The sequence below is a fragment of the Hyperoodon ampullatus genome (assembly GCF_949752795.1).
Source record: "Hyperoodon ampullatus genome assembly, chromosome: 4".
Taxonomy (NCBI): domain Eukaryota; kingdom Metazoa; phylum Chordata; class Mammalia; order Artiodactyla; family Ziphiidae; genus Hyperoodon; species Hyperoodon ampullatus.
The window spans coordinates 23,047,852-23,060,071 of NC_136917.1; the positions used below are offsets into that span (position 1 = coordinate 23,047,852).

The following is a 12,220-nucleotide window of genomic DNA, read 5'->3' on the forward strand; positions in this document are numbered from 1 at the left end:
GTGGGAATGTGATCTTTGGCTGGCCTTGAATGCCAGCAAGGTAGAGGCAATGGGGAGCCATCGCAGGATCTTGAGCAGGAGTGTGTTGAGACAAAACCTATACTGAGGGCAGAGGGGTTCTGGGCCCTTCGTGGCAAGTAGACACTGTGACGTCTTACCCGATACCTGGTGCAGTCTGCCTGGCCTCCCCCAAGACACAAGGCCTGACCTGACTAGGTGGGAAGGGAGCTATAAGGGTCACTGCTGCCTCCAGATGTAGGGGTGGGTGGGGAGTGATGGGGAGGCCCCACCTGAATACTGATCCCTTAACTTTCACACACAGGGTCCTCCTGGGCCACAGGGGCCCCCCGGGCCACCAGGGATCCCCGGAGCCAAGGTCAGTGCAGATGTAGCTATGTGGTCCCCCCGGGCCCCTGTCTCCAGGGCCCACCTCCTCTCTCCCCTCTGCCTCTGCTTCTCTCCCAGCACCCTGGCCTGGCTTCTGGGGCTCAGAGAAAGTGGCCCTGCTCCTTCCTAACCAAGCGGGGTGCCTTCTTCCTGGCCCTGGGTTCTCCCTGGGATCATTCACACGTGTAATCCATAAATGGGCCCCTCATGAAGTCACAAAGTCCTGTAGATTACATCGGCATTCCTGTGGCCTGTGTGCATCGTCTACACCTGCCCCCTTGGCTCAGGAGAAGGAGCCCAAGACTTTGAAATCAGGCAGGGTCTGGTCTCTGCCATCATCCCCGGGCTGTGTGGCCTGGAGCCTCAGCTTCCAAATCTGTAACCCACCAACCTACTATAGCCACGGGCTGCACCTGCCCATAGGGGCTGAGGAAATGGAGGAGAGGGTGGTCGGTGCCTGGCACTGTGCTGGACACCCAGTGTGCATCTTCTTGAAGCTCCAACTGCAGGGACCTAACCCAGGGCTGGTGTGCTGGTCAGGGGAAGCAGCCTGGCTACAGATTCCTGCCACGGGCTGTGGGACACCGTAACCCCCCTTGCTGTCTATTCCCTTCCAGGGCGAACTCGGATTGCCTGGTGCTCCAGGAATCGACGGAGAGAAGGTCTCTGGGCCTTTCATTTCCTTGGTGATGCTGGTGCCTGGTGTCAGACTGTGTGTGTGTGTGTGTGTGTGTGTGTGTGTGTGTGCGCGCGCGCGCGCGCGCAGAATTGGAGAGAGGCAACAGAACAGAGTGGGCTCTGGAGCCTGTGTGCAAATCCTGGTTCTGCCCATAGACCTCAGGCAAGCTACTCACTTTCTGGCAGACTTAGTTCCTCACCCACAGGTGAAGATGGTGTAACAGGGCTGCCATGCGGGTTAAATAACTGTGTTTGGAACACACTTGAGAGCAGCGCCCGCATGTAATAGCAAAGAGTCTTCAAATGTTAGCTAAAAGTATCACTGTCGTTATTAATATTATTCCAAGTGTACATGTGTGTGTGATCCTACATAGACTCGACAGTGTCCATGAGAACCACTTAACATTCGTGGGTGTGCTTTAGCACTGGGTCCCTCGTGTGTGGCACACAGTGGACATTACAAAATTGGTTGAATGAGGGAATACAGTGGCTGGAAGGGTGACTGAGGGATGGTTGGTTGTATGTGGGGCTCCCACCATTGGCTCCTGAGACGTGAGCACAAGGTTGGCCCCAAACCCCATATGCGCCCCTTGGTAGCTGCCCAGTCTCAGTCCCACTTGCTCCACCCCCTCTGCCCCCTGCCACACCCTGCACCCCTGCTTGCAGTGAGGCAGGCCAGGGGCTGCCCCTTCCCTGTCTCCGACCAGGCCCATCTGCTCATTCATCACCTGGTCTGGAGGGGAGGACCCACAAGGAGGAGGTGGGGGTCTGGCTTGGCCTGGACTAAGCTCTGGGGACCTGCCAGCGTGGGGCGGAGGGAAAGTGCCTACTGTACCTTGTTCTGCGATTTTCAGGGTCCCAAAGGACAGAAAGGAGACCCCGGAGAAGCCGGGCCGATAGGACCCAAAGGGGAAGCAGGAGAGATGGGCCTGTCAGGCCTCCCGGTACGTGGCTGGGTGGGCCTCACCCTACTTGCCCCATGCGGGGGGTCCCAAGGTGAATGCGTGCCCCCCACGGTGGCTGCCAGGGGCTGGGGTCCTATGGTCCTAGTCTCAGCCCAGCCCTGGCCCAGCGGGCCTTTGAAGGGAAGCTCTGGTCTGCCCTGACTCTGAGCCCCCACTTCCTCCTCTGTAGAAGGACCTACCACTTACCTCCCAAGGCCTCCTTAAGGTGAAATAAGGAGGCCCTGCCTAGTGTCCGGTGGTTAGACTGGGAGCTCTGACAGCCCATGTTTGCATCCTGCTCCATCTCTTACTGACTCTGGAACCCTGCACAAGTGACCTAACCTCCCTGGGCCTCAGTTTCCTCAGCTCTAAAATGGGGGTGAATAAAAAGAAATGAAATTAAGTTATTTGTAGTGAGGTGGATGGACCTAGAGTCTGTCATACAGAGTGAAGTAAGTCAGAAAGAGAAAAACAGATACCATATACTAACACATATATATGGAATCTAAAAAAAAAATGGTTCTGAAGAACCTAGGGGCAGGACAGAAATAAAGACACAGACATAGAGAATGGACTTGAGGACATGGGGAGGGGAAGGGTAAGCTGGGACGAAGTGAGAGAGTGGCAGGGACATATATACACTACCAAACGTAAAATAGATAGCTAGTGGGAAGCAGCCGCATAGCACAGGGAGGTCAGCTCGGTGCTTTGTGACCACCTAGAGGGGTGGGATAGGGAGGGTGGGAGGGAGGAGATATGGAGATATATGTATACGTATAGCTGATTCACTTTGTTATAAAGCAGAAATTAAAACACCATTGTAAAGCAATTATACTCCAATAAAGATGTTTTTAAAAATTAATTAATTAAATTTAATTAAAATGGAGTGATAATCTCCCACTCCTACAAGGGAACACATGAACAGGGCTGAGAATGATTGGCTAACATGTGATAAGTACCCTCTGTCACCGTCATTTTTATCACTGCTCTTGTCGTGCATGGCTAGATGTGAAGAGCTGCCGCCACTACATATCCATTGTCCATCCATGAGGCTTACTCAGCTAGAGAGCTGGTGCCAGGATTTGAACTCCGGGTCTTTACTTCCAGAGCCCCTGGCTGTCCCTGCCCCACAGGAAACAAACCCATTGATTTAAGGAAAACTATTTTAAGCTGCAAAGGCCAACTTATTGCTGCTGCCCGGAAGCCTTATGGGGGAAGGACGGGGAGGTGCTGAGCCCCACGGATGGTGATTTTGGTGATGGACAGAAAAGGCTCAAGGCCATCCTATCCTGCAGGGTGCCGACGGCCCCAAGGGGGAGAAGGGAGATCCGGCATCTGACGACCTACAGGAGAGTCTGGTAAGGGGGCTGCTGAGGATCTCTGCTGAGGGCTGGCTGGAGCCCTGAGCCTTGGGACACAAGGGCCACCTGGCCTGACCAAGCCCAGGACAGTGAGGGAAGGGGAGGGGGAGCCTGAGGCCTGTCTTTGAACCCAAAGGCCAGCACTGGCCCTCCCACCAGGCAGTGCCCTCCTGGGGGCAGCAGGGAGCTCGGCGCCCACACCCAGGCAGTGCTCCTCCAATGTCCGATGAACTCAAGTGTGGGTGAGTGAGGGATGACGGGGCGATGGGTGACTAATCCACCTCTGACCCTTCCTAGGCCCAGATCATAGTGGAACCAGGGCCCCCAGGCCCCCCTGGTCCCCCAGGCCCCATGGTAAGAATGTTTGGCTTGAAGCAGCTGGGATAAGAAGAGGGTGGTGGGCTCAGGCCCAGGGGAGGAGAGGATACCCCAGGGGGGAGGGGGCACATCAGACAAGGAGGGCAGAGCCCAAGTCTGGGCTTGGGAGGCCACAGAGGTCAGGGCCACAGGGGCCAGTGAGTGGCCTGCAAGCCTATGTGGCCACTGCAACAGGGCCTGACCTGGAGGTCTGGACCCAGCCTGATGACCTTTCTGACCTGCCTTCCCCTCCTCCTCCAGGGCCTTCAGGGAATCCAGGGTCCCAAGGTGAGTCCTAAAGCATGGGTAGGAACCCCTCCCACTTGCTGCAGGCTCACAGCCTGGACAGTTCCAAAACGTCTTGCTAGTAGGCAAAGCAAGAGCCCCATGCTCGGCCCTGGACCAGCCCTGCATCTTCCCAGGGCCTGGCCATTCCCAATCCCCTGTAGAATAGTCCCACTGATGCCCCCCACCCAACACTTGGCCTCTCCATTCCTTGCCTCCTCCCCTAGTGCATATCTGTCTCTCAACTGCCCACACCTGGATATGAGGTCTTGGGTTTGGTGTATATTACATAAAGTCGTGTCCTCTGCTCTTAAATTAAAGCCATGAGTGTGGCCTGTCCGTGTGCCCTGTCCCGGAGAGGCCAGCTGGCCTCCCTGCATCTCCCTAGTTTACCCTGGGGAAGAGCACATCTCTGCTTCCCGAGCTCAGAGGCTGAATGGGACCTCAGAATCATGGAATCCCAGAGCTGAGTAGGGCCGGGCATGTGGCCTGACCAGATGTGCTGCTTCTGGTTCTGTTTTGTCCCGAGGCCTCCCCAGATCATGTTTAGAAGAATCAGCTGCTGTCAGGGATGCGGTCCAAGACTGGGACTCAGAAACGCAGTTACCACTCAGCCCTGCCAATTCCTGGCTGTACAACTGGGCCTGTCCCTGCCCCTCTCTGTCCCTCTGTTTCCTCATCTGTGAAATAGGTGTGACCATAACCACCTTCCATGATTACTGAAAAAGCCCACAGGTGAGAAAAGGTAAAACGTGCACACCCACATTCAGATTATTTGCACAAGAAGGGAGCCAGGGCCAGGCCTGTCAGAGCTCGGAGTCTGTCCCTCTGCCCTGTACACCTCGGTTCCCGCTCAGGCCCCAAGCTTCCCTGTCCTGCCATCTGTCTGGCCCCCTTAACTGATGTCTCCCCTTTGCTTCCAGGGCTTGGACGGAGCAAAGGGAGAGAAGGGCATGTCGGGTGAGAGAGGACCCAGTGGCCTGCCTGTGAGTGTCATGAGCCTTGTTTGTCCTCAGAGGTGCTAATTTCTATAACTGTCATGCCTCTTGACCCATTCCTTTTCCACCCAGGGGCCAGCTGGCCCACCAGGCCTTATTGGGCTGCCAGGAACCAAAGGAGAGAAGGTAACAACCTTCCTTTAATGCCCCCCAAGTTCAGGTTCTGTGGCCAATTCACAGGGCTGAACTTCCCAGCAGCTGTGTTCCCAGAACCTCCTTCTCAGCCCCCTCACATCTCCTCTTTGTCTCTTCTCAGGGCAGACCCGGGGAGCCAGGACTAGATGTAAGTATCTCACCGTTCACTGTGACCGGGTCCCTCCCATGTGTCAGTTTTGCCCTCATGCTGCCCATCCAGTAACTTGGTTGGTTAGCTTGGATGTATCCCCCTTCCCCATGGCTGGGACTACAACGGACTCGTTCCGCCCATGTCCCCATTGCTAAGTCCAACACACAGCCCAGAGTAGGTGCTTTGTTGATGGATGGATGGATGGATGGGTGGATGAAGGATGGATGGATGGTAGGTAAATGAGTGATGGATATAAATAAATGATGGATGATGGATGTAAATAAATGATGGATGATGGATGTAAATAAATGATGGATGATGGATGTAAATGAATGATGGATCATGGATCATGGATGTATGAATGATAAGTGAATAGATGATGGATGGAGGATGGTGGAGGATGGATGGAGGATAGAGAATGGATGGATGATCCATTGGAGTAGGGAGGTGGGAAGAGCTGTGAGGAGCCTGTTGCAATATCCTGGTGAAAGATGACGAGGCTTCAGCTAGTACAGTACCGTGGGAAGGAGAGAAGGAGAAGTATTAACCCGGTGTTGATTGGATCAAGAGACAGAAAGCACAATTTAAACTGGTTTAAGCTGACTCATACCTGAAAAATCCAGATGTATGACACATAGATCCAGGGCTCAAGTGTGTCAACACGACCCAACCTGTCACCCTCTCTTGTCTCTGCTTCCTCTGTGTAGTCATCATTCCAGTTTCCACATGGTGATGAGATGGAGCCAAGAGCTCCAGACCTGCATCCCCCTAGGTCCAAATCCTGGGGAAAGGCATTTGCCTCACTCTCTACTCTTTGAGAAAAAGTCTTATCAACTCTCCTTGGCCCCAGCTAGGTTAATGCTGAAATGGCACTTGCCGTAAGAATGCAGTGCCCTGACTGGCCAGCCTGCTCACATGCTCCATCCTGGAGCTGGTGGTGGAGTTGCTGAACTGTGAAAAGGGAGGGTGGTTCCCAGGAAAATCAGGGAGCTATTGCAAGGGAAATGGTGACCAGATGCAGGCAGGGCTGCAAGGGCTCTGGCGTCCACCCTAGACTTTAAGGAGAAAATGTCACCATGGAAAGCACCTGCAGACAAGGAAGAGGAAGAACTCTAGACTGACTTTCTGACTGGGAGGGCCACGTTACATCGATGAGGAGGGTCAGGAGAAGACACTGATGAATCCAGCTCAGGCTGTGGACCCAGGGAGGTAGTGGGGGTGGAGCAAAAGGGACTCCATGCCACCAGCTACTCACTGTGGCCACAGCTGCTCTCTGGGAGGCCTGGAGCTCAGAGTGGCATCTCAAAGCCACACCTACCTGCTCTACCTGGCAAACTCCTGGCACCCACTCCACCAGGCCCTGCTGAAATGGGGAGTCTCCTCGGAAGCCTTACCTGACCTCACACCTGGACAGAAGAGCCCCTCTCCCTGGGACCCCATGGTATCCGGTTCAGACCTCTGTCACTGACCACTGATCATCATCTTCTGTACCCCACTGCCTGCCGTGTTAGACTGTGTACCTTTGTACCTGCAGGGTTTTAATTTATGGAGGTGACTTAGTGATGACACAGAGAGACCTAATGCCTTTGACAGAAGAACTTATAACTTACATTTCCCAGGGAAATGGCATGTCCCACATGGGGCCACATGGAGACGCAGCAGTTTTGGTTGGCAGGCAGTAAGGAGTGAGGAAAAAGCCTAGGCCAGGGCTTTTATTGGTGTTTCTATGGGAAAAGCAAGGCAGAGCAGAGTAAACAGTTTAGGACTGGCTAGTTTAAATAATCCTGGCAGGCTTTGGGCTATAGGGGTGGTCTCTTGTTGCCTGCTACCTGGTCCTGGCATGATTTGGGCCAGGGGAAATATTGACTTGGGGTGTGAGTTAGATAGAGTGGGTAGTTGGGGGATTGGTTGGTTTGCATCTGAAAGGCATGCTCCCAGCCTAGCCCTTTGCTATATGTAAGAGTTGGCTACCCCTGGGAGAGGCAGCCTCTCCCTAGCCAGCAAGATTTTGAGGATATCAATGTATCATATTTCTAAAAACAACATAATAAATATAAGAGGGAACATATCAAATCTGATTTTCTGCCCTCAGCATTCAGCCCAAAGCCCAGTTCCTAGTGGATGCTTAGAAATGTTGGTTGGGTAGATGAACAGATGGACAAATGGATGGATGGGTGGGTGGGCGTATAAGAATTTGAGCCAAAGGCAGAGAACAGAGGGTACCATTACTTGGTCTGCTGAAGATGGTGATATAAACTTACATGGGTTTCCTGTGTCTCTGTCCCCAGCCAAGCCTGGGCCAATGCATGCTGCATCTGACTTGACATAAGAGAAAGCCCCTTGCTAGCGGTTCTGCCTGAGGGCTTCCATCCAGAAACAGCAACAGTGTTCTACTTTGGAGGAAGCAGTGCTGGTGTCCTGAATGCATGTTTTCTCTAAGTCATCCTGGTACCCAGCATCTGTGTCACCTAGGAGCTGGGGCTGGTCCAGCTTGTACCACGAATATGCGTGTAGGGAAGGGGCAAAGGTGGGTCGGAGAGGAGCAGAGATGAACGGATAAGCAGAACAGACCTCAAATTTCATCATCAGGTTTAACCTTTCATCCTTTTGTCAGGGTTTCCCTGGACCTCGAGGAGAGAAAGGCGACCGGAGCGAGCGTGGAGAGAAGGTGAGGGAGGTGGAGAGAAAGTGAGGGGCAGCTGGAGAGAAGGTGGGGGCAGGAGGAAGAGAAGGAGGGAGCAGGCAGAAAAGAAAGGAGGCGGGAGACAGGACCCAAGCAGAGAGAAGGCGGGGCGGGCGGGAGGAGGTAGGGCCGAGAGGCTGGGATGCGGGCAGCAGGGCAGGGGTGGCTGCCGGCCCCAGGCCCATCTCTCTGAGAGGCATTGGGGGCGCCCTGGGCCTGGCAGCCACCGCCACACCCCATCTCCCTTCTTGCACAGGGGGAGCGCGGTGTCCCCGGTCGGAAAGGAATGAAAGGCCAGAAGGGCGAGCCGGGACCCCCAGGCCTGGACCAGCCGTGTCCAGTGGTACGTGTTGGCGAGACGTGGGAGCCCCAACCCAGGTCTTTGCCGACTCCTGCCAGGCTGGGGCCATGTCTTCCCTGTACTCAGAACTCAGCTGCAAGTCCCAGGGGCCCCATGGGTCCCGCCCTGGGGGCCCCACACTGCGGGGCCACCCCTGCTGTCTCTGCTGTCATGGAGGCTCCTCTTGCTCTGGTTCTGACCCCTCCATGGGCGAGGCTGAGGACCCACCCTGTCTATAGAGAGGGAGGCCTGGTCAGGGACAGAGCTTCCTTGGACCTAAAAGGGGATGGGACCACCCTGACCTCTCTGAGGGTTTCTCCCATCCCAGAGGAGGCTTTTGCTGGTCTGGGTAGCCGCACACTCATCCCCTGCATCCCCTCCACATGCCCCAAAGCCCCTTCCCTTCACAGCCTTTCTCCTCTCCTGCTTCTTTACAACAGCCTCTCACGGCCCACCAGACTCAGTACCTGAAATACCCAAAGTTTGGTTCTCTTTTTCTAGAAGGCAGGGAGGGTTTACAGGTCAAACTCTTCCAGTGGAGCTCAGAAAAGACAGGAGAAACAAAACAGCTGAGTTTTCATACTAAAACTCACCAGATACTCACATCTGGCCTTCCCCGCCGGAGACATGGAGCCATGTTGTGTACCCCTTCCAAAGGGGGGTCAGGAGCAGGGACCCCCGAAACCCAGTCCTCTGACCTCAAGTGGGTCATTTGGCCCTCTGTTCCTCAGTCTCCTCATCCATGCAATGGGGGTGCTAATCCCTAGCTCGAGATGGCTTTGAGGAGGCAATGGGAAAAAACAGAAAGAGCAGAGCAGGAGGCAAGCACACACTGAAAGGGCCAGCGACAGCAGGGGACCAGGGTGGCCCAGCCCCGCAGCCCCGGGGCCCTGGGCCAAGACTTCCCTCCAAGTCATTAAGCCTTTGTCTTTGAAACAGGAGGATCTTAAATGCGGAGGCAGGCGAGGGGCGCCAGGCTCCAGGGGCCTGGCGGGGGGCAGCAGACCCTGCCCTGCGGTACGCGGCCTGGCCTGCTGTGTGCTGTGTGCCAGTGTTGTGCTGGGCATTCTGAGCTGCCTGTGCCCGCTGCTCTGCCCTGCCTTCCTCCATTCTGCCTGCCTTTCCATTCATCCCCCTCCTCCCCACTTCCCTTTGAGTCCCAGCCTCTGCCCGTGGTGGATGCATGGCAGCGCCGGGGGCGTGCTCCCACGGGTCTGAGGTCTGCCTGTGTGCTTTGGAACGGAGTGAAGTGTTGTCCACTATGGCGTCCACCAGGGACGCTAGGCTGACTGACGGGTCAGCTTTTGTCCGTCTCCGGCTCCCCACCTCTGGACCACCTGAGGAAACCTGCCCCCCTGCTTGTGTCTGGTGCCTCCAGACAATCCCCACCCCAACCCCACCCACACACCTCCCCACCCGGGCCCAGTGTCCACCCTGACCTCAACCTCCCCTGTCTGCCACTCAGATCCAGACACAGGGAACCAGGACAGGCCAAAAGGGAATCCCTTTTCCTAGACTGTCCTTCAAATACTCTTGGACACATGCCTGAGAGCTCTCAGGCCCCCAGTGTGAGCTGTTAGAGCCACTGTCACAGCTGCCAGACAGAAAGCCATGCAGCCCCTCGCAAGGACCAGGGCCAGGCCCTACTCCTGGCCTGTGGATGTCTGGCATGATGCCCTGTACTCCATGGGGTCCTGGTTCTGCCCACAGCACGCATGTCCCAGCAAAGCCCATGGGGGCACACTTGGAATAAGCACAGAGAGGGGCTGTCATGTCCCATGACCTGACTACCCAGGTGGACAGGGCAGGCATTCGGGCCCTGCCTCAGTGGGGTCCGGTGGCCTCAGGTGGCAGCTCCCTGGGCTGCTGCTCCCTGCACCTGGGGCAGGAGTGTGTAGGGCACAGAGAGCTGACCAGCCCCCCCATCCTTGTCACTGAAACCTTCTTCCTTTCCAGGGCCCTGATGGGCTGCCCGTGCCTGGCTGCTGGCATAAGGTACCTTGCAGGGGAGAGTCTCCAGGGCAGGCTGGGAGGAGTGGGGGGCCCAGGGGGCCTCAGGGATGGGTGCCTTCTGCTCCCACACAGTGACTGAACAGCCAGGTCTCCCCGAGATGACCCTAGATTTGACTCTCCCATCACGTGGCCCCAGGCCCAGGGCTGTGATCCTAGGTGGTTGTGCACAGACCACCCTCTTGGTCATAAAGGACTCACTCAACGCCTGGCCCGGCCAGTGCAAAACCATCAGCACCCCCTGGGACTTTGTCCATACCGCCCCCCTGAGAGGGGGTGGAATCCAGGAGATTGGGATGAGAGGGTTGGGGGCGCAGCTGTTCCTGAGGAAATGAGCAGGACGGGGATGCCCAGACCAGGGGCAGGGCCTCTGGGGCTTCCCAGTCCCCTCCTCACCTTCAGTCTTTCCCTCCTTTTCCAGTGATCCCAAGCACACATCTCACAACCTGTACAGATCCGTGTGGACATTTTCAATTTTTGTAAAAACAAAACAGTAATATATTGATCTTTTTTCATGGGATGCACCACCATACGTGTGGCCTTTTGACATTTGAGAGTGTGTCCAGCCCAGCCCCAGAATGATCAGTATGTGAAGCTGCCAGGAAAGTGGACAGGCCCACTGGGGGCAATGTGTACTTGAGGGGCACCCTCAGGACTTAGCTTTCCCGGGAAGGAGATGAAGGTGAAAGCACCTGGCTCAGGAGAGGCTGCAAAGATGCCAGGTTGGGCCTTCAGTCACCTGATTAGCAGAGACTCTGGCTGTCCTGCTGCCCTGCAACAGCCTGCCCTCTGAAGCTCTGGAGCCCAGGATCCACGCCATCCAAAAAGGCTCAGGGCATGAATGGCAAATGCAGCTGCTCCTGGCCGCTCTGGCCTCTACACTCAGCCACAGCCAGCTGACAGGACTCCCACCCACCACTTGTAGCCGGACACGGGGAGCTGTGGGAAGCACCCTAAGGGGTTGAGCTCCCGCCAAGTTCCGTAGGCCTCAGGAACCAGCCTGCCTTCCGTGAGAACAAGTGTCCTCCGGCCAGGAGTGGAAGCCAAGGGCTGTGATAACTACCACATGGACCCAGCAGCAGGGAGCCCTATGATCCCCAAATGTGGAGGTCCCAGGCTGGAATGTCTGTTGTTCCTGTCTCTCTACCACCCACAGCAGGGACCTGATGGGACTTTGCCAGCCTGAGGAGATGGACCTCAAGCTCAGAGTTTGGGTCTCACCGACCCCAAGGCTTCCACCCAGGGGAACTCTGGTCAGCCTGCCAAAAATGAGTCCTCCGAGTGAGCTATGCAAATGAAGAGCCTCAGGGCTGCTTCCAGGCCTGCCTAAGTAGGGCACCTATGCCCTGAGCCAATGATGCTCTGAGAAGAGGCTTCCCCACCTCTGACAAGGGTTCCCGGCCACCAGCTCCAGCCCAACCACTTGCCTCCCCTCTCTGTGTAGATGGAAATTGTTGTGTGAAATAAACAATAAATGTGTGTCTTGGGTATGCCTGTCCTTGCAGACTGCCCCTAGCACCATACCTAGGTGAGGTTTCAGCCTGGCTTTTGCTGTGTGGGGAGGGATAAGGGAACTCTCCCTGGGCCAGAGCCACTCCAGAAACCAGAGGAAGTAGTTCAGGCTCACAGCAAAGATGGGGTTTGGAGTTAGGAAGACACAGACTCAAGGCCTAGCCCTGCTACATGCCAGGTGAGCCTTCTGTGCAGTCACCCATGTCAATGAGCCCCTGTGTTTCCTCTGATCTCATGACCTGTGACTGCTACCTAACAAATCACCCTAAAATTTGTTGCCTTAAAACAATGATCCTTGGAACCTAGAAAAATGGTACAGATGAACCAGTTTGCAGGGCAGAAATAGAGACACAGCTGTAGAGAACAAACGTATGGACAC

General features: G+C 55.6%; 1 protein-coding gene across 1 annotated transcript in view; it reads left to right on the plus strand.

Annotated features, from left to right (window-relative positions):
• Window positions 1-10,664, plus strand: part of COL23A1 (collagen type XXIII alpha 1 chain) — a gene marked incomplete at both ends in the record, with an annotated part of 351,203 nt that extends 340,539 nt beyond the window's left edge. The window contains 13 exon segments of the mRNA XM_079701429.1: window positions 323-376; window positions 1,005-1,049; window positions 1,920-2,009; window positions 3,305-3,367; window positions 3,668-3,724; window positions 3,989-4,015; window positions 4,936-4,998; window positions 5,083-5,136; window positions 5,267-5,293; window positions 7,911-7,964; window positions 8,236-8,322; window positions 10,276-10,314; window positions 10,503-10,664. Of these exon segments, the coding sequence (XP_079557555.1) occupies window positions 323-376; window positions 1,005-1,049; window positions 1,920-2,009; window positions 3,305-3,367; window positions 3,668-3,724; window positions 3,989-4,015; window positions 4,936-4,998; window positions 5,083-5,136; window positions 5,267-5,293; window positions 7,911-7,964; window positions 8,236-8,322; window positions 10,276-10,314; window positions 10,503-10,664 (822 nt within the window).
• Window positions 10,665-12,220: the final 1,556 nt, after the last annotated feature.